Source organism: Leguminivora glycinivorella, chromosome 7 (genome assembly GCF_023078275.1).
Source record: "Leguminivora glycinivorella isolate SPB_JAAS2020 chromosome 7, LegGlyc_1.1, whole genome shotgun sequence".
Taxonomy (NCBI): Eukaryota; Metazoa; Arthropoda; class Insecta; order Lepidoptera; family Tortricidae; genus Leguminivora; species Leguminivora glycinivorella.
The window spans coordinates 3,280,230-3,301,740 of record NC_062977.1 but is presented as its reverse complement, the minus strand read 5'-3'; the positions used below and the strand labels follow the sequence as shown (position 1 = coordinate 3,301,740).

Here is a 21,511-nt window from a genome sequence, read left to right as displayed (position 1 = left end):
AGATGTTATCCAACTTTCAACACTGCAATATGTTAAATTCCTTAAAGCATGCATTTTTCAAACGTGTACACTGCATCAGCGGCTGTCGAAATTGGGGATTTAGGTCAGGCAACAAATTGCCGATTGTAACGTTAGTTTTAAATGTAAAGGCGTACGGGCTTGCCGAGGCCGGGCTAAATATTTGTATTTAGGTTATACTCATGGTGAAGTGTCTAGGATGCTCTAGATTTACATACGTTCCATATTGACCAATAGTTGAAGCTTACTGAGATAACGTTTTGAAAAAGACGGTGGCACAAAGAATCGGCAGCAAGGGGGAAGTGGGCGTTTTCCAAATTAAATCCCGAATATCGAGTTTCACCAGATCTGGACGTGTTTGGGCTCATTCTTCTCAGAATCACAAACTGATTCGATCCCGATGATAAAAAAATGTGTCCTATTTTTTTTTCCTTTACGTCACGATTTTAGTATGAACTTACTGCAAGCGTAACGTATTGGAAACTCGAATTTTGTATGGAAAATTTGGGACAATTTTTTTTATCGTCGGGATCGAATCAGCTGATTCTGATCGCTGTCAGTTTTGTGACGATAACTAAGCATGAAATTTCAATAAAAATATTGTGTTTGTGTTAGTTACATAAACTTTAAGCGATGATCTACATCCAGAATGTCAAAAAAGTAAATTCTTAGACATATTTTATGCTTAATTGTCGTCACAAAACTGACAGCGAGTTAATTTTTGTTAACGACTTACGCTAATTGGGGGGACCCTGAAAATGCCCATGGGAGAAAAGTTTTAAAATTGTTTTCAGTAAATGGACGAAGATAAATTCGCTAATAAGAAAAAAATGGTTCTAAATTAAGCTATTTGCAGTAAATAACTTTTTGATTGATTAAAAGTATTTTTCTACTCCCGAACTGTTATTCGTCATTTACAGGGTCGTACATACATCTTTAAAACCCTACATAAAAGTCTATTCCCAAAGCCAGCGTCCGACGGCTTTCAGCGCATGCGCGCAGTATCGAAAAAACTGAAAACGCATTGTTTGGCTCTGTAACCATGGCAACGCATTGTTATAACGATACTGCGGCAGCTGAGCTGACAGTACAAACCTTTGCGTCAAAATACAGGAAACAGTGTGAATTTCACGAAAATTATTCAAAAAAACAATGAAAAACTAAGTGCATGGTCGTAGAAAAAGTATTGTATGCAACGGTGTTTAACTGAGTCAAAAAATACTCGTGGCGTCTTAATAACAATTTTCGGCTTCGCCTCAAATTGTTACCCACGCCACTCGTCTTTTTTGACCTCCTTTAAACGCCTATTGCATAAAATACTATTATATAAATGAATTGTTGTCGTCAAGCTGAAAATTGAACGCTATCAAAATGGATTGTGTTTAGGTAAGTATAGGTAATTTAATATTTTGTACTTAGAAACCTAATAATTACCATCCAAGCCTTAATGAGGTCACCGTTTAGAACATTCCACCTAAATACTAAATTAGATTAAGGTTAGATTTAAGACTTATTGGTTTTGAATGTTACGACCCTTTACGTGATTACTCCTTATCAGAGCCAGACGTCTCAGATCTGGTAAGTTGGCACGCTATTTATTTACGCAATCGTCTATTCCATAAGCACAAAACTAATCTACGAACAAATAAACGTTGTAAATTACAACTATAAGAGCCAAACTTGACACAGTTTCCAGAAATAATTCAGTTTCATTAAGCTTCGCGTTGACGCCCAATCCGGAGCGTTTATGGGATTTAACTGGCCCAAGGTCCTTGGGCTTTTAGCGTATTCCCAAATTAGGTGTTATCGGGTCGCGTGTCCAAGCAATCTCAGTAATAATTGGCCGTGCGTTGAGACCGATACATATCGCGTACAAAGTCGAGTTGCTTGGTTGCGTGGACCGAGAGTGACCTTGCCCACCCCTGGTTCCACCGCCGTATTAAATTTCGAGTAGTCTGCCACATCCAACCGTCGTAAGCGGAGTTGTGCATCAAGCCCTTCTAAACCTTAGTGCATTGAGGAAAAAAATCTACACTGGCTCGTTGTGGTATCGTCGGTTGCGCTGACGATGGCGCGGGACACTATTGTTTTGCTAGTGCTGCAAATGAGCCAGCTGTTTGTTGCAATAGTGGGGTCTAGTACCCGCTTTGGTGTCTGAGACCAAAGACGTGCCTTTCCGTCCCGTGTTAATGTAAACAAACCTAATTTCAAAACCCAAGTGCATAGGTATCCTTAGTGTGTTTAAAAAGTGATATTTTCTTAAGGTTATGGTTCGTCCGTCCATGTTCGCTAATTCGTGGTTATTTACTTATCGGAAAGCGGTCACGGCATATTAGCATACGGTTACTATTACCGTAATTACTGTAATTGAAAAATTGCGCTTCAAACGTGCTGTTTAGATTCTTTAAAGGCCAATAGGGACACGAAAATTTGCGATGTAGGCCACAATTCAGTTTTACAATCCTGTTGAATCGAGCGCACTATGCGGAGGAATTTCCTCCCGTCGACGTCCCGGCTTGAAATAAGCTAGCCTAGTTTTTCTAGAGGGGCATACTTAATAATTACTTACAGACTGTATTTGTTCAGTATATATTATGGTGATTCGAAAGAGAAGTGTTTATATTTTTGAACGGTTGGCAACGCGTGTGTAAAGCCTCTGGGATTTCAGGCGCCCGTAGACTACGGTAACAACTTGCTACCGGACCGTAAGCTTGTCTCCCGCTGACATCGTATAAAATCCATACACTTTTCTCTTTGAAAAGTTCATACGTCATAGGATTACCTCATTTGATGAAAAAAAATCCTAACATTTGTTTTTTGAGTAACTACGACAAATTTTTGACCGTTCATTTTTGTTTTTCTTAGGGCCACTTGCAACAACAAAAATGGAGGGTTAACCCGAGGGTTATCCCACCATTTTATATGGAAATTGACAGATGACAGCCCACTAACCCTGAGTTAAGTGGTTGGTGCAAGTGGGCCTTATTGTATTTACTTAAATATTACTTTAGTGTACAAATACATATAATAACGTTTACATGAGTTGACCCCTTTAATATACGGAAAAGTCGACTTTGTCATGTTCATGTAACTTCATAGTTATATGGCCCAATATAAAGTCTACGGTTTAAGTGCTACGTGCTACGCCGTCGTAGCACTCGTTCATAAAGCGAAGAGGGTTCTACAACTACATTTATGAAGAATATTATTTACTGTAAATTAGTAATAAAAACAACCTGTATAAATACATGCGAACAAAGCCTGACCAGAAATATATCGTCACTACTTTAAAAAAATCTCGTATCTCACGCTGTTCCTCAAAGTTAAAACGCAGTAAGTCTATATGCATTCCATACATACTTACTACAATTTTCTTTTCATTGACAGACGAAGATACAAGTTTTTTTAAAAGTAGTGACGATATGACTACGCACCATGTTGCGGAATTTCATTAGAACTATTTTCTACATACTAAACTGAACTGTCACCCCATACATCAGAATAACAGCGCCCTCCTGACAATAGTCATATATTTCTGGTCAGAATTTACAAGTACCTACTATTGCGTCAAAAACTCATTTTAGAGACTTCGAAGTAACATTTTTGCGAAGTAAAATGTGACACTTAAAGTAACGTTTTGACACGTTTTGGCAGTATCATGTCGGTATTACATCTTAATAAACGTTGTTTGAAAGCGCACGCTTAACTGTTTACAGACTTATTACATACAAGCATACATACGTACAATTATTACCAAGGCCGGAACTTTCATGCCGATGACATAAATTTGACGTCACGCTGCATATACAATGATTCAAGAGTTTTATTTAATAATTATTCCTCAATCATTTTAGTCATGCCTGCAAAACTAATATATTCATACGTGAAATAATTAATATCTACTTGATTCGTGAAAAGTTTTTCGTTTATTTTTAAGCATACATTTTATTGAATACACTCGCGGACAGTAAATACTGGTCACATTGTATGGAAAGTGACCCGTTTTCACTGTCCGTGACTGTAGTTTTGTTACCATATTTCAATAAATTATAAAAACAAATTATTTTCTTTTCTTTTCCCGTATCAAGTCAGAATTAATTATTCCACGTATGAATAGCTTACTTTTGAAGTTTTTTGAATAATGATTAATTATTACAATAAAACTATTTGAATCGTTCTATGTGCACCGTGACGCCAAATTGATGTCATCAGCATGAAAGTTACGGGCCCTGGTTATTACCGACCTAAATTATGTTCGTAATCAAAGAATTTAATTAAGACCTAGAACTATGACTCTTTGTTGAAGTCACAGTTCTTTGTTCATAAAGTAGGTAATTAACATACTTACCCCACACGTAACTCTTCACCATCCGTCACATATGCAATAATTAATCATATACATTACATACGTGCCAACATCGCATGGTAACTGCCGACAGCCAAAGAAACGCGTCCTACTTACAATTAATTAGAAATCAAGTACTTTCTTTACTATGCGGGGTTTTACGACAATTGTAACACTTAGGCTGGGTCACACTTGTCCACGTCTTTTGGTAGAATTAGAATTAGAATAGAAAAAGCATAACCAAAAAATTAAAATTTTGAAAAAACCCACTACGTAATGGACCGATTTTCATGAAACATGGCTAAGAACACTCCCGACTAATTCAGCTTTCAAACAAAAAAAAACTAAATCAAAATCGGTTCATCCATTCGGGAGCGAACAAACAGACAGACAGACGGACACGTCAAACTTATAACACCCCGTCGTTTTTGCGTCGGGGGTTAAAAATCTAATGTTATTTTTACTGACTGTATCTCGCCGAGACATATTTAGATCACATAATGGTATTAAATTTATGACATAATGACGGAAAGTCAATCCCGCGGCGAGATTAAAACGAACGAAGATTGAAAGATTAAAACACCTCTATATTTGCAATTCCATAGTTGAATGCTGATACGCAATAATGTGTGATCCCACATGCATTTCGCAATAAGATGTCAACTCAGAGTTGACATTTTATTGCAAAATTCATGTGGGATCACACATTATTGCGTATCAGCATCCAGTTTACTTCTTACCTTTATTTAATTTTCATGTGTGAGTTACACTATCGTATACTTATATATAAAAAAATATTCAGTATTACTAAGATACATTGTACACAATGTGTTCCAAATCTGGGTCAGGATACGGTATTTAAACATTGACTTGTAAAGGATGTACCTGTGTAAAGTATAATAATATAGCCTAGTATGTAAAATGCCAATTTTTGCATTTGTAACATTTTTCATTTGGCTTTACATATCTACTTATCCCTTAAATTTTGGATGCAAAGGTATCTTTATTGTAAGGTACACATTTCCTTTATTATATTTCACCTACAACTACAATCTAATACCAAACGTCTGTGAAATATCAAGATTTATTGTTTTTCGCCTCATTTCACACTGACTGCAATTTTTTTTTTTTTTCATTTTGGGCGGATCATCGTTCAACAACTACACTACTTGATCTTAAACATCAGCCAAATACGTCAGTAAGCGACTTGTCTATTAAACTCCCCAGTCATGCTTTAAGCATATGCTAATGCATGGGACGGGGGAAGTACGTCACGCCGGCATATGCTAAGCGTCCGCATGCCGAGATAGTGCCGGCAGGTACTTGAACTTGGCTGCACTGTGAACGCGACTGACATTTAGTGCGGAATGAACTCTAGTTAAAAGTCTTTACAACTCTAGTTATAGGTCTTAAAAGAAAATAAAAATTTTAATTTTTGGTGATTATCATTGATTACTTATTTCTTTCCACTCCTCTGTTATTAGGTCATTTTCAGAATTTGGGACCCCCCAATTAGCGTAAGTTGTTACCAAAAATTAACTCACTGTCAGTTTTGTGACGATAACTAAGCATGAAATTTCAATAAAAATATTGTGTTTTGTGTTAGTTACATAAACTTCAAGCGATAATCTACATCCAGAATGTCACAAAAGTAAATTTTTAGACATATTTTATGCTTAATTGTCGTCACAAAACTGACAGCGAGTTAATTTTTGTTAACGACTTACGCTAATTGGACCCAAATTCTGAAAATGCCCACTAACGACAGAGAAGTGAGCGCTCGCTTTCCTCATTATAATAATCTCATACATATAAGTACCGGTAGAAAATTAGATTTCAGGTTTCTACTTACCTCTAAAGTTCAAGAACACACATTTTTAATGACGAGTTTCAATAAAAGTTAATAATTTTTAGGGGTTTGTCTCACCTAACACCTTTAAAGCCCACTTGCACCAACCACTTTTAATTCAGGGTTAGTGGGCTATCGTCTGTCAAATTCCATATAAAATGGTGGGTTAACCCTCCATTTTCGTTGGTGCAAGTGGCCCTAAGTTGTGTAAGGTTTCTGTGTAGGTAAATATTGATTAAAACCGATATTCCTCGTCCTATTTTGACTCATTGGAATATGTACTATGGTTTTATGATACTAAAAATACCTAATGGTTTTATGATACTAAAAATACCTAATATTAGCGAACATGGCCGTACCGTAAACCGCAAAATCTTAGGTCGAACCAATTACACGTATAAGACTTAAAAGTGCATCAAAGTGTGGGGCCCAAGCAGATTCCGTTGGCTGGCAGCTGACTCCATGCTGGATAGCGAGGACTCGTTCGTTGTCGTGTCCCTCCCTGTCTCCGTGCCTGAGCCTCCTGTGAGTCTCTCTCACACCTCATACTCTAGAGAAGGACAGTGTCCAAGCAGATTCCGCTGGCTGGCAGCTGACTCCATGCTAGATAGCGAGGACTCGTTCGTTGTCGTGTCCCTCCCCGTCTCCGTGCCTGAGCATCCTGTAAGTCTCTCTCACACCTCATACTTTAGAGAAGGACAGTGTTCAAGCAGGTTCCGTTGGCTGGCAGCTGACTCCATGCTGGATAGCGAGGACTCGTTCGTCGTCGTGTCCCTCCCTGTCTCCGTGCCTGAGCCTCCTGTAAGTCTCTCTCTGTCACACACACATACACACATGCACGCTAGAGAAGGACATCAAAGTGACTAAGCAGATTCCGTAGGGTAGAAGCTGACTCTATGCTCGATGAGCCTAAGTTTCACCGGTGATTCTGCATCTAAATAGTCCAGTGGCGGCTGGTGAAAATTTCTGCTAGGCAACACTGAGCATAAAGAAACCTACCTTAACATTAGGTACTTTACTAGTAATCAATTTTAGGCAAGCCGGTGGGAATCGGCTTGTATGGACCAGCCGCTGCTGCTAAATACCTATCTAAACTTTGTACCCAATCGTGTCATCAACGAAGAGGAAGACGTTCTTCAATATCTGTCTATAGTTTCTTCTAGTAATGTATTTCTTATGTCTTTACCATTAGGCTCAATTGTAGCACACTAAGTACTTAGCTAATTAGATACGTGTGGCTACTTAGACAGAACTCACAGAACTACTACACTGCTGAAGCAGTGATATCAGAACTTCGTCATTCGATATATTTTTTCTCGCCGCGCCGTTTCGTGAACCCACTTTTAGAGTTTGCTTTATAAAAACTGTTAAATCTAGTATCTACTTAAGTATATATTAATACTAGTAGGAAAGCTTCCCGATAACAAGTTTTCCTAATAACACCGACACCAATATTTGACCGTGACCATACTCTAACCCCAAGCCAACTTTACCGCCTTTGTCCCATACTTTTGCAAGTTAATAAGTTCAGTATTTACAGGACGCGGCCTTATCTAGCTCCTAATCCTTCCGGACAGTTACTTACCACATACAACCGCTCATTTCTCAAGGCTGAACAAGCCAAACTTTATATTACAACTTTGTGTGAGCCGAATAAAATTCACATTCGTTTGCATATTTATTACTCGCTAGTTTACTAGTATTTGTATAGTTTCTTGGTAATTAACGTGAACAAAAGGACGTCTAATGTGTAATTTATACGGAAAATTATGTAACCTAATGTTTTTCTTATAAATATTCAAGACTTTTGCGTGTGGAGTGGCCAGTGCGTCGGGTACATACGGTAATGAGTGTGAAAGTAGGTAAGAGTTAATGGTAAAAGAAATGAACAAATGGCCGAAGGTTTTTCTCGGTTTTTCACCAGTCCAGTAGTGTATTTTCGTAAAATACCACGTCGTTATAAAATTCCGTTGAACATGCAGGACGCCGGACGTAATAAAATTCACGACGAAAATTTACTTACAGTGAAATTCGTGAGTGAGGTGAGTAGTGTACCATTCAGTTAGGACCTGGCTCTTTATTTTTATTCAATATCCTACTCATCAATACTACAAAGAGATGTATCCACTTTTTTACCTTATTTTATTACAATGCATTAAGGTGAAAAAGTGGATACATCTCTTTGTAGTCGACTGTACCAAGGATACTGGCGACATTTCTTCGCTGTATCGCAATGCTGATACGTTGTGCGAGGAAGTCGCCAGCTCTTCGGTCACCAGTTACCTCAACCAGACGCTTCGCGATTTCTGTGAACAACTTGTTCACGCTGGGACCCCATGGACCTAGAGTTTCTACGCTAATGAATTTAAATGAAATATGTATGTAAAAATATTTGGACGTAAAGAAGCGTTGAAGTAGGTGTATATAGGTAGTGTAATGGCTAAGGTTTTTGCCAATAGTGATTAAGGCGAATCACGATGGCACAAGGGATTTTGTGTTTGAACCTTCCACAGTCAGCATCGTATAGACTGTGGAAGCTTAAGTGCCAATTAAACCGGACCACATCTTCATTTCTATGGTAACAAGTTGACGCGTTAAGATATATTTAGTGTTTTTGCTGATAGACTGTCTAGCCGCTTGTTTAAGGATGTCCTAATTTAAAGCGTCCGAGCAGTAACTTCACGGTTTCCATGCTATAAAACCTTCTATTATATTTAAAAAAATCCACACAACGTTTCAACGTTACAAAATCACCTCGCTAACGAATAAATGCGCCCGATACCAATTACCCGCTAAACGACAAAATGTCCAACATTTGTGCCGTTCTCAAGCAAAAGGGGCCATTACCGCTTTAAGCACAAGTACACTCGATAGAATTAGTGTTAACAGGGTACGTAGCCAAATGCACAAACGCTTACAAAAATGTCGCGTAGCTATAGTTCTCTAGCTTCTCGCTCTTCCGTATTGGCGCGACAGCAGAGCCTGCATTTCGATCAGCGTCGTCAACGATTGTCATTTCGGCTAAGCCGGCAGCAGGGTTTAGCACATTATTGGCGCGTGAGTATGCCGCGACGTCTTATTCTAATTTAATTAATGACAAGGGGGTAGTCTATCTCGCGACAACATACTCTAGCGTCTAGCGCCAATCATGTGCTAGCCCTGCAGGTAATTAGTATAAAAATATTAGCAAATTTCGTCCACGGTAAGCGACAATGTGGTTTCACATGAAAATGTCCAACATTTTCGCCGTATTAATTCACCGCAGTCCACTTGCTATGCAGCAATTTTCTGAGACGGCCTCGCTTACACGATGACTGGCCGAAAAACGGTGACCAGTTAAATTTGAGCTTAATGTGGTATGAGAGATAATATTTTCCCAAATGCTAGTTCTTTTGTTTGTCTTCACTTCAGAATTCACGAATGAAATGGCCAAATAAAGGTTTTGTAATACACAAAGATGAACTTACGTGATAGATTTATTTTTATGATTGAAGTCCTGACTGTAATATTACATATACATGTTTGGAATCTTGCCAAAATATTTTCTACATAAAACCAATTACATATTTAAGCCAAATAATAGTAGGTACGAACGAAGAATTGTCCTAAAACGCTGAAAAATGTTATGATAAAAGTCTAAAACTCTTTTTAAAACATATATTTCGTAAAATATACAATTGATAAATTGAATTGCATTCTAATTCTAATCAAAGAATGCCTTCTTGTGTATGTAGTACTACTATTAATTTTGAAAACGAAGTTAATTAACTTTTGAAACAGTTTTCGCGCCAAACTCGCGAACCGCACGAGATCGTTACACCTTACTTTATCAGTATTCGCGAAGGTCACGCTGGTGGCACGCACCGTCCTTGACAGACGGTCAGTCCACCTGCCAAGGACTTTCGGTGGTCGAAACAAGCGTGTTTACAGTGTTGTGTTGGGCGGCACGGAGCGCGCCCGCGGCACAGTATAATAAAGTTGTTGGCCTGTCATATCCCACTCATACAGGCATGGTACGCGTTCACCTACACAAGCTTGGACTGTGTGCGTAGGAACGCGCCTCTTTCATATATTTGATCGCCATTGTCCGAGGTGTGCTCGCGGCAAGATATCGCGAATCAGGATACGGTATTACGCGAAAAGTGCGGAGGACTTGAGGATCAGTGTTATGGTTAGTGAGCAAGTATGGATATTTAATTAATAGAATTAAAAAATATATATTTATATTTGATTAAATCAAACGACAAAACAACAGGATATTTTTAAAATAATCTTTCAAATAAAAACATTCTTTTGTAAAATTCCAATATAAACGAAATACGCACAAATGGCCCTTGTTTTATAAGAGAGCGTTATCTCTGTAGTTATATTTTCATTTAAAAATATTAATTGTCAAAATACAAATGACCTAATTCAAATATAGATACGTGACTAAATTAGTAAGAAATTCTAACATTCAAATTAAAATTCTTATGCATATCAACGACCGTTAAACAATAAAATGGCTGCCGCCCCCAATAATGTAAAGTAGGTTAATGCATTGCTTCGCATATAATACGTGAAAAAACATCGGGTCGGAACTGGGCAGCATTCCCTCGTAAAGACGAGGAATTCTCGAATAAATTCTAGTTCGTTTAAATGAAACTGTAGTTAACCACAAACGTAGCAGCAGAGTAAAAGTGCATTATATTATTGAGGTCTTATATGCAAATGAAAAGAAACAGGTAGCTACATAAAAATACTTGATTTTCTGCAGAACGATTCTCAATACTCTGGCAAACCTGCTTTGTCAGTAGAAAAATGCGCAAAATTCCAATTCTACTTATATTAGAAGATTAACCCGTCACATCATAATCATAACTTTTATTTTTAAACTTGTTGCCGCTTTCGATGCCACGTATTAGATACAATTCAAATTCCTCAGCGGTTCTGAAGTAAAATTAAATAGATCATTATTTTAATAACCAACCTTAAAGTAGGCACACAACCTACACATGTTGTTTTAATAACACGTTCTGTAATAATAAGTGGCACTCTACTTCAATTTTTTTACAGTCTACCATTCCTTTTTGTCAAGATCCAGAATCGGACAACAAACACAGTGCGATTATAAACTTGATAGCCCACTAAAACGGGTGAAATGTTATCTCATTCTGCTGTATATGCATATGCATATAGTTTTGAGTTCTATGTCATATAATTCAATTCTGAACAATTAGCTGTAAACATACTTAAAATATATTTACTTTGCCTTACCTAGTGCAAGTTGCGGAAACTTTCCAAAAAATCTTAAATTTCTTGAAAAATTCACGAAACTTTCAAGAAAAATAAAGGATTTTAATTTATGAAATGGAAAGTTTCCATCCACACAAGTGTCCATACAAAGTATGGAAAGTGTCCGAAGTTTTCCTATGTGAACATTTCAGAATTTTAGAAACTTTCCGTCGGCACATCAGTAGCCTTATCTATCTTCCCTATATAGCCTCTATACTAAATTGCAACTATTGTATGCACACAAATTCGGCGATGTTTGCCTCAGTGCATTTATCAAACAACCGGGTCAGGGTCCCGCGGAAACAATTGAACGCTAGGGCTTGGCTAAATTGCTACTAGCAATGCTAGTGCTGAAAGGAAATTGTGCATTACGAATACTTAATTGCATTTTATTTTGCAGGGCAGTAAAAAGGGTTTTATTGGGTAGTTAGAGTAGGAAGGAATGTGTGGCAAATTTTAGAGCGAAATTTTATTGCCGAGATAGCGAAGTTTTCTACTTGTTTTACGTTTAGTTGAGGTGTTTCATTATAGTTGTTCTACGTATATTTAGGCTACTAAATGTCTGCGATAATTAGGTGCCTCTGAATAAATAGGAGACTATTAGTTATTATGTTAGCAAAGAGAGCATGCACATGAAGGACTTAAGCCGGTCCGAAGAATCCCCTTTAATAATTTTGATAGAAAAGCTGGAATCTTTTAGTTCCTACACAGATCAAATAATATAACTAAAAACTCAATACAAGAACAAAAGACGCTCACGTATCGATGACAAAATATTGAAGGTACAAACAACCATCGATATACCATATACTTAAAATGATACCATGTAAACTAATGACATCTTTTACAAACAGGCAGCAAGTTACGGCAAAAAGAACGGCATGTGGTACGGTGGTACAACGCCCGCACCCGCCCCGAGCGGCTGGTCACGTGCCGGAACCCGCAAACAATCCGTCGCGGAGTCGGACGCGCCTCCGCCGGGCGGCGGCAAACCGACCTCTGGCCGCGTTATACGGATTATCAACAACATGGACCACTCTATACAGGTGACTTGTGATATGTATAGATAGTGACTGCGACCCGGCAAGCAAGCTATCCGTCGCGGAGTCGGACGCACCTCCGCCTGGCGGCGGCAAACCGACTTCTGGCCGTGTACCTACGTAGGTACGGTGTGTATACGGATTATAAATAACATGGACCACTAAGATAAGTGACTTGAATGTGTAGCATTGGGTCGCGCGCTGGAACCTGCAAGAAGTCCGATGTAAACTCCCATTGCAAGTTAATATAAGCCGTATTGTATTTATTGTATAGGTGAAACTTGTAGCCATTCCATGCTTGTACCGGAAGCTCTACAAAATAAATCACGACCTGTGTTGACTGACAGATGAATCACAAGTCAAACAGCTAATTGCCTTCACAAAATTTTAGCTAAGTAAACCTTTTCTATGAACGTTTTCAGTATACGCCCTGACCTCATTCCCTGATTTTTTCATACCCTTAATTAAAAGCAAATCAACTGAAACCAGTTGAAATGAAACGGTCACACTGATTACTTCAAACAGTCTTTTATCCGCCACCAAGGGTAAAGGTGCCTGTAATTACCGTAAATACAATTTATTTCGCGGATCGCTTTAATAAGTAGCTTTGCCAAGACCTTGGACGTAAACCTATGGATTCAATCGCGTAAGTGCTCGAGGCTACGATATTTATGATTCATATTCAGTAAGGGGCTGTATTCTACCACTTATAGTTAGTAAGGTTCGTCTTGCGACAAGGTTGGGTTAAAGTTTGAAGCTTGTTGTGGTGATACGGTTGTGTTTTATTTAATATATGATGCATATATACATCACTATGAATTTAAGGGTTAAAGTACAGCTTAATGACTGCAGGCGGGCAAGCATGGTATTGGTAGCGCGATAAAGCGTATCGCGTCAGGCCGTCCTTTTCACACTATTTGTAAGTGTGATAGGGACGTACCGACGCGATACGGTTTATCACACTAACTAGCTTTTACCCGCGGCTTCGCCCGCGTAATAAAAGTATTCTTATTGAAACGTTTACAAAAAATAAGATTTTCATTTGGATCCGTAGGTTTCTTTGTAAGTAGGTACATCTGTCCGCGATTATTTCGATTAAGGTAAAGCGGGGCAATTCTCGACTGCCATTGTAACTGATCTATTTGCTGTACGGTCAGCCAAGAAAGTGGTTTACCACTTTTCGACTCTATTGATCGAAAAGTGGTAAACCACTTTTTTGGCCGACTGTACCTTACACATATTACTATTGTTTTAAAAGAAATTCTTGCAATGATTGTAGAATTGTTACACAGCGACCACAGCGTAGGTAGTAGGTACGAATATGTATGTATTTTACCTATATGAATATTTATACTGGGGAAACTTTATACAACCCACATAGCCAGTATCTCGACGCTATGGTCGGTAGGGTAAAAAGTACTTTCTTGCATTATCGCTTACAATTTTTTCCATTTTGCTTATACTTATTGCAAACGTAAACATATAAAAGGCAAGCAAACAACGATCTTCTTACAGCACATTGAATGTAATAGTTATTACAGTCTACAGATGCAGGATACTCGCCGATGCCTACTTACTAATCCCTTCCCACTGAGCCACCTGCATTTTACACTGCCTAGATATCGATTGCCGACCGATTATTCCGACCCCAATCCCTATATTTATCCCTGTCCCTATCTCTATCCTTGTCCCCGTCCCCGTCCCCGTCCCAACCCCGTCCCCGTCCCCGTCCCCGTCCCCGTCCCCTATCCCTATCCCTATCCCTATCCCTATCCCTATCCCTATCCCTATCCCTATCCCCATCCCCATCCCCATCCCCATCCCCATCCCCATCCCCATCCCCATCCCCATCCCTATCCCAATCCCTATCCCTTCCCTATCCCTATCCCTAACCCTATACCGTCCCGTCCCGTCCCGCCCCGTCCCGTCCCTGTCCCTGTCCCTGTCCCTGTCCCTGTCCTTGCCCCTGTCAAATTATCATGCTAATAGGAGGTGAACTTTGAAAAATCCTTTCTTAGTTCTCCTGGAACTTCCGTGTCAATTTGAAATCTCTTGAACCAGAAGTAAAGATAAAAACTAAACCTATACTTATGGCTATTTTGGATATTTTAACCCCATTGCACAACAACAGGGGAGAAAATTTCTTTTCCACCTCATTAGATTTTAAAATCGTTGTATTTATCGTGATCAGCGACCCGATAAACCATAAAAACGATACCCATATTGTGTTTTTGACTTTACCCCCTTTGCACCCCTTTAGGGGTAAAATTTTCAAAAAAACCTGAAACATGTATTTAGTCATATGTCTTTAGAAATCCTCCTGTGAAGTTTCGAATAAAATAGTCAAACTAATCTTGTTTCCCCATACAAACTTTGAACCCCCATTTCACCCTTTTAAGAGGAGAATTTTGAAACATCCTTTCTTAGTGCTCCTCTACACTATATAAGGAACATATGTGCCAAATTTGAAATCTCTAAGACCAGCGGTTTTGGCTGTGCGTTGATATGTCAGTCAGTCAGTCAGTTTCTTCTTTTATATATATTTTTTGATATTTTAACCCCATTGCACCACAACAGGGAAGAAGGTATTTCATTTCCGCCTCGTTAGATTTTAAAAACGTTGTATTTATCGTGATCAGCGACCCAATAAACCGTAAAAACGATACCCATATTAGTTTTTTGACTTTATCACCCCCTTTTCACCCTTTTAGAGATTAAATTTTCAAAAAACCTGAAACACGTCTTTAGTCATATGTTTTTAGGATCCCTCCTGTGAAGTTTCGAATAAAACAGTGAAACTAACATTGTTAGATTGTTACCCCATACAAACTTTGAACCCCCATTTGACCCCCTTAGGAAGCGAATTTTGAAAAATCCATTCTTAGTGCTCCTCTACACTATATGAGGAACCTACGTGCCAAATTTGACATCTCTAGGACCAGCGGTTTCGGCTGTGCATTGATATGTCAGTCAGTCAGTCAATATCTTCTTTTATATATTTTTTTGATATTTAAACCCCATTGCACCACAGCAGGGGAGAAGGTATTTCACTTCCGCCTCGTTAGATTTTAAAAACGTTGTATTTATCGTGATCAGCGACCCGATAAACCATAAAAACGATACCCATATTGATTTTTTTACTTTATCACCCCCTTTTTACCCTTTTAGGGGTTAAATTTTCAAAAAACCTGAAACACGTATTCAGTTATATGTCTTAAGGAATCTTCCTGTGAAGTTTCGTATAAAATAGTCAAACTAATCTTGTTTCCCCATACAAACTTTGAACCCCCATTTGACCCCCTTAGGAGGTGAATTTTGGAAAATCCTTTCTTAGTGCTCCTTTACACTATATAAGGAACCTACGTGCCAAATTTGAAATCTCTAGGACCAGCGGTTTCGGCTGTGCGTTGATATGTCAGTCAGTCAGTCAGCTTCTTCTTTTATATATTTAGATGTGCTATGCCCGCAGGTGGCTAAGCATAGTTGCGTGATAAAGCGTATCAGGTCAATACGTCCTTTTCGTACGATTCTTAAGAGCATTAGGGAAGCACCGACGCGATTGTGCTACGCCCGGTGACTGGTTGTATTGCGCACAGTGGGCACAATTTTCCGTGCATAAAAAAATACTAATGTTACATTGACTTTGTAACCCATGTTTATAAGCTACCCCGTATAAGTGATGTCGATAAAAGCTGCGTTCGAATGCATGCAATACATTATGCTAATACCATAATATTACTTTCAATAGCCTGCCTTACAAGGCACGTGTAACCAAAGCACTCGTGATAAAGTAGAACTACGCTGTAAATGACCCCAATCTACCTAAAGGGGTATTACATGTAACTGCATAGTGCATCTAACCTTGCAGAACCTACTAAAATACTTAGCTACATATTGCGTAGCGCCAAATGTAGCCGAAAATATGCTACTTCTTTGATAGTATTTATTTTCTTATAAACTTTTCTAATTTAATTATATTCAGATCTTATTTCCGTATTTGTGGAAACCTTCTGGCCTTTCTGATACCCGTGTAGTGACGGGTTAAGAATTTCACCATCCCCTTTTACCCCGTGGGTGTCGTAGAAGTCGACTGTGGGATATGGGTTAAATTGTGGCGTAGGCGAGAGGCTGGCAACCTGTCACTGCAATGTCACAATTTCGTTTTCTTTCAACCCCTTTTTGCCGAGAGTGGCACTGAAACTTGAGTAGTTCATGTGCTCTGCCTACCCCTTTATGGGATACAGGCGTGATTGTATGTATGTATGTATGTAATTATCCAAATTCTAACAAATTTCAATCTATACCTATATGAAAAAAAAACATGAAAATAACAATAACTAATTACACTCGATGGCTTGCTTGAAACTACTTGAAGCAAGTAGCTTCCACTTCCAATTTATAGTACTTATAGGTACATGTCATAATTTGCTTACGCTATTGGTGTGCGCGAGATATAACGTCAATATAGGTAATAATATCATACGATTGAAACCGTAACAAAATGGTACATTAGAATCGGCCTCTCTTTAACTTGATAAAACTGAGTTTTCCAAATGTGTTTTAAATATATTTTCTCATTGCAGTGCCGTGTTTTGTTAAACCTGCGAACTACACAACCTTTCGAGGAGGTCCTGGAAGACTTAGGACAAGTACTCAAAATGAGTGGAGCTAAACGAATGTACACAATTACTGGACAAGAGGTATTTTCTATGACTTTTATAACATGTAATATTATTATAAACATTAAGCTCTGTTACAATGAGACCAATGAAAACGATATCATATTCAGTATGTTTAACCCATTACTGCGCGTTGTACGTTGGGTATTAGAAAAATGGTGTGTTCCTTTGGGTGGGTTAGGTCCTAATGAGTTAATTTAAATGTTCGTTTTTGTTTGAGTTTCTGTAATTAGGTATTTGTATTTTTAACTTGCTATTTTTTTCAAGGGTGTAAAATAAATATCTCTATTTTTTGACCAGCTCCATTTTTAACCCCAGACGAAACGACAGGGTGTTATACCTATGTTTTTTTTTTTTTTTTTTTTTATTATAAACTGGCCAGTGATTGACCTTAGTCGCACCTGATGGAAAGTGACGACAAGGCCGAGGTTGTAGCTCACTGGTTCAGTAACAGCCTATTCACTCTTGACTTGAATTCACCCAGATTGTATTCGCCCGGGAATACAGAAGAGGGGAGCATGTTCCATTCCTTAGCAGTTCGCATTAGGAAAGAAGAGGCAAACCTCTTCGTGCGAATGAAAGGTAGATCGACAACGACGACGACGTGTTTGACGTGTTTCTCTGTCCGTCTGTGTGTGTGTCTGTCTGTGCCATCGTAGCTTTCGAATGGATGAACTGATTTAGATATAGTTTTTTTTTTTGAAAGGTGGATTCGTCGGGAGTGTTTTTAGCCGTGTTTGATGAAAATCGGCTTTTTTGGTACAGGTGAGAAGTTTCTCCCAACTCCGCAACGAGTTTGCGGACGTGGAGACCTTCTACCTGGGCACAGTGATGGTGGCACCGGCCCTGAGTCCCGGAGTCAGCGCGCCGCTGCCAGTCGAGTCTCCTATGAGAAGGTGAAATTTCCTTGAAGGTCCCTTGAGAATGTTGTGACTAAACTGACAAAAATACACACTGCAGAGCAGAAACAAAATTTTCCAGGAACCCTGAAAAAAAAACCTGAAAACTTGTTGCTGTGACGTGTAATTATGATGCATTGACACTTTATTTTTTTATGAAGAGACACGCCGACCGGATTACGTCCAAAATCCGGCCGAATCCATGCGCGGATCCAGGGGGATGACCCCACCCCCCCCTCCTGGAGCCTAGGTTGGCCATACAAATAGGGCCTTTACCACGTGACCCCCCCTGGGCAAATGAAAAGATGTAGCCATTATATAAATAGACACAATATACCAAACAAATCTCGTGTTTATAGTCAGTAGGTGCCTAAGCGGCAAAATGGGCCTTTCATTAGACTTCAACACAAATAATACTCGTTTCATGCATTATTAATTATTCATCATAGCTTAAAATTTATTCGTAGATCTCGATCCCGAGGCAACGTGGCGGCAGCCCCAGTTTCAGATGACGCAGTGTCGGTGCGCGGCCGGCGCGCGCGCAGCAAAAGCCGGCCGAGGGTGCTGTACGCGCCTGAGGGAGAGATCGTTCGTAATTCAGGTATGTTAATTCGTATAATCAAATATCCTTCTCATTTAACACCGCTTTGTGGGCGTTTAGTGATGGAGTTTGTGCTATTTGTTTCATTTTTTCTAGAAATTTGTTTTTTTTTATGCTTGATTTTATGGAGTCAACATTCCTGAAAATTCAATTCATAGATGTCTCACCATAATCGACGGACATCGAAAACACTTTGGACTAAAAAATTCTTGGCTCCTATCTTAAGGCTCCTATCTCCTATCATCTTACTGATGACTATCAATCCGGACGGTCTGGGGCAGTCAGAAAAAAAAACAAAAGAAAAGAGACAGCACCGATTGACAGGCCGTTGCCGCCTGCCGAACTGATAGTCAGTGGCTCCTTTATGCTGATTTTCGTATGCAACTGAATCACGCCATGATTAACACTGGCCATTGTTTCCATCCAGATTATACCCTACTGGAAGTGCTGAAAGAAGAACCGATCCGCGTAACCATCCGCGGTCTCAGACGCACATTCTACCCGCCGATCCATCATGCACCTATTGACAACACGCCACCAGAGAAGAAGCTTGCACTAGAATGGGTGTAAGTTTTTTTTAAGTAAAAATAATATAAACCAACACAACCTTGAACAAAGAGGACCGAGTATTATAGAAAGTTACTGTCAAAGTAAAATATGTAATCACAGTGCATAGACTGCCATCTATCGACACAGGCTTAAAATTTTTAAACCTCAGTTTTGATAATTTAGCCCAATAATTTATAGGAGCGGACAAAGAACACCAATGGCAATATCATCCCGTCGTAATTTAAATACGTAATGCTACGCGTGTTACAAAAGATATGATGATCGGATAAATACACTATTTCTCGGAAGGGTCACCAAGGAAGTCCAGCGTCAAGGTCATTCAGGGTCCTTTGACACGAAAACGAATGGAAATCTTTTCAGTTACATTACACCTCATAAAAATACTGGTCAGTCAGTGTTATTAGTATAGTTTCAATCAAGCGTTTCTGAACAAACCATCTTCTATTCTATTTTTTCATCAGCTACGGTTACCGAGGATCCGACTGTCGCCGCAACCTCTGGGTGCTGCCCACTGGAGAGCTCCTGTACTACGTCGCGGCTGTAGCCATAATGTACGACCGCGATGAGGAGTCGCAGCGGCATTATACGGGGCACACTGAGGATATACAGTGGTAAGTTATTGAACTAAGCCTCTTCTTCCATCAGCTACGGTTACCGAGGCTTCGACTGTCGACGCAACCTCCGGGTGCTGCTCACTGGAGAGCTCCTGTACTACGTCGCTAGTGATGAGGAGTCGCAGCGGTATTATACGGGGCATATTGAGGATATACAGAGGTAAGTAAATATTAGGTACCTCAACTTAATACGTTAATGATCATATCGATTGTCAAGATGCTACCTGAAAACAACATTTTCACGATAGTTCCTCATTAAAATTTAGTTATACGTACGCCTTTGTACCTCTGCTCCTGTAACCTGTATATAAATCTGTTGTACACAATAAAGTACTACTAAAATTAGAAGCGTGTGAGCGGTGTGCGTAATCGATGAGCAAAATAAAGCAAAAATGTTTAGAAGTTTTGAATACCTTTTCACCATCGTCATCATTGTTTTTGTCATAAAAATGACGAAGTACAAAAATTTCACTAAAATAAGTAAGTTCATTGGCTTAGTGACTTGATCTGCGACACAAAATAGTTTATTTGATCCTTTTCTACATACATACATACATACAATCACGCCTGTATCCCATAAAGGGGTAGGCAGAGCACATGAAACTACTAAAGCTTCAGGGCCATCCTTTTCTGCTTTTTGCAAATTGTCGATGTTCGCGCAGAACCACCTCCTTCATATCGCTCCAGAAATAATCACAGTAGCAATCTTCAATTTTATTGTACCAAAAGCAAAACAATAGTTATTTGTTATACAAGGGGGCAAAGTTGTATTTTAACGCCGAGTGTGGAATTGAAAAACGAGCAAGTGAAAGGATTCTATAGTTGAACCACGAGCGAAGCGAGTGGTTCGAGAATAGAAACCTGAACTTGCGAGTTTTTTAACATACGAGAAGTAAAATACATTTGCACCCGAGTGTAACACAAAACTTTTTCCCTCACTATAGCGAGGAAACTACAACGCAAAAAATGCGTTTATCACAATTATCACTGCTTCCAGTAGTTCCACAGGTGGTAAATCATCTTTATTACTAGATTCACCTACTTTTATCAATTTTAAAGCAGTTAATTTGACTTTATTCAAGGTCAAGGTATACGTGTTTCCAGCTAGTGAGGGGAAAAATCTATTGTCTATCCTCCTTTTTTTTGTGCGACTTTATTGATTCTTATTTTCTTATCCAGCATGGAACTTCATCCTTCGCGTGAACTAGTAGCGAGCGGCCAGCGCGCCGGTCGTGGTCGCCGCGCACAGGCTCACGTTCGAATCTGGAGCACCGACACTCTACAGACACTACACGTATTTGGGATGGCTGAGTTTGAGGCCGGCGTGTCTGCCGTCGCATTTTCACAACTGGTTAGTATTATTTTCCATATTTTCTCTTTACCCAGCATAAGAATGTATCCCTCCCGTGAGCTAGACAAGTGGCCAATGAGTGGCCCTCGCGCACAGGCCCACTTTCGAATCTGGAGCACCGATACTTAGCAGACACTACACGTTTTTGGGATATCCGCCGTCTCATTTTCACAACTGGTTAGTACCTACTTTAAAATCGACTATTATGTATGGAACTCCAAATCGTGTAAACTAGCGATGAGCTGTTTGGCCTAGGTCTGGTCGCCGCACA

The 21,511-nt window shown here is 39.3% G+C and overlaps 1 protein-coding gene across 2 annotated transcripts in view; it reads left to right on the top strand.

Annotated features, from left to right (window-relative positions):
- LOC125228175 (echinoderm microtubule-associated protein-like CG42247) overlaps positions 1-21,511 on the top strand; it is a 56,751-nt gene that overhangs the window by 21,261 nt on the left and 13,979 nt on the right. Inside the window, exons 2-8 of one of the 2 annotated variants that reach the window (XM_048132634.1) lie at positions 12,341-12,532; positions 17,110-17,226; positions 17,971-18,101; positions 18,572-18,705; positions 19,133-19,271; positions 19,737-19,886; positions 21,069-21,240. In XM_048132634.1, the coding sequence (XP_047988591.1) occupies positions 12,341-12,532; positions 17,110-17,226; positions 17,971-18,101; positions 18,572-18,705; positions 19,133-19,271; positions 19,737-19,886; positions 21,069-21,240 (1,035 nt within the window). The remainder of the gene's footprint in view (positions 1-12,340; positions 12,533-17,109; positions 17,227-17,970; positions 18,102-18,571; positions 18,706-19,132; positions 19,272-19,736; positions 19,887-21,068; positions 21,241-21,511) is intronic. The other variant, XM_048132635.1, reaches the window with a different exon arrangement.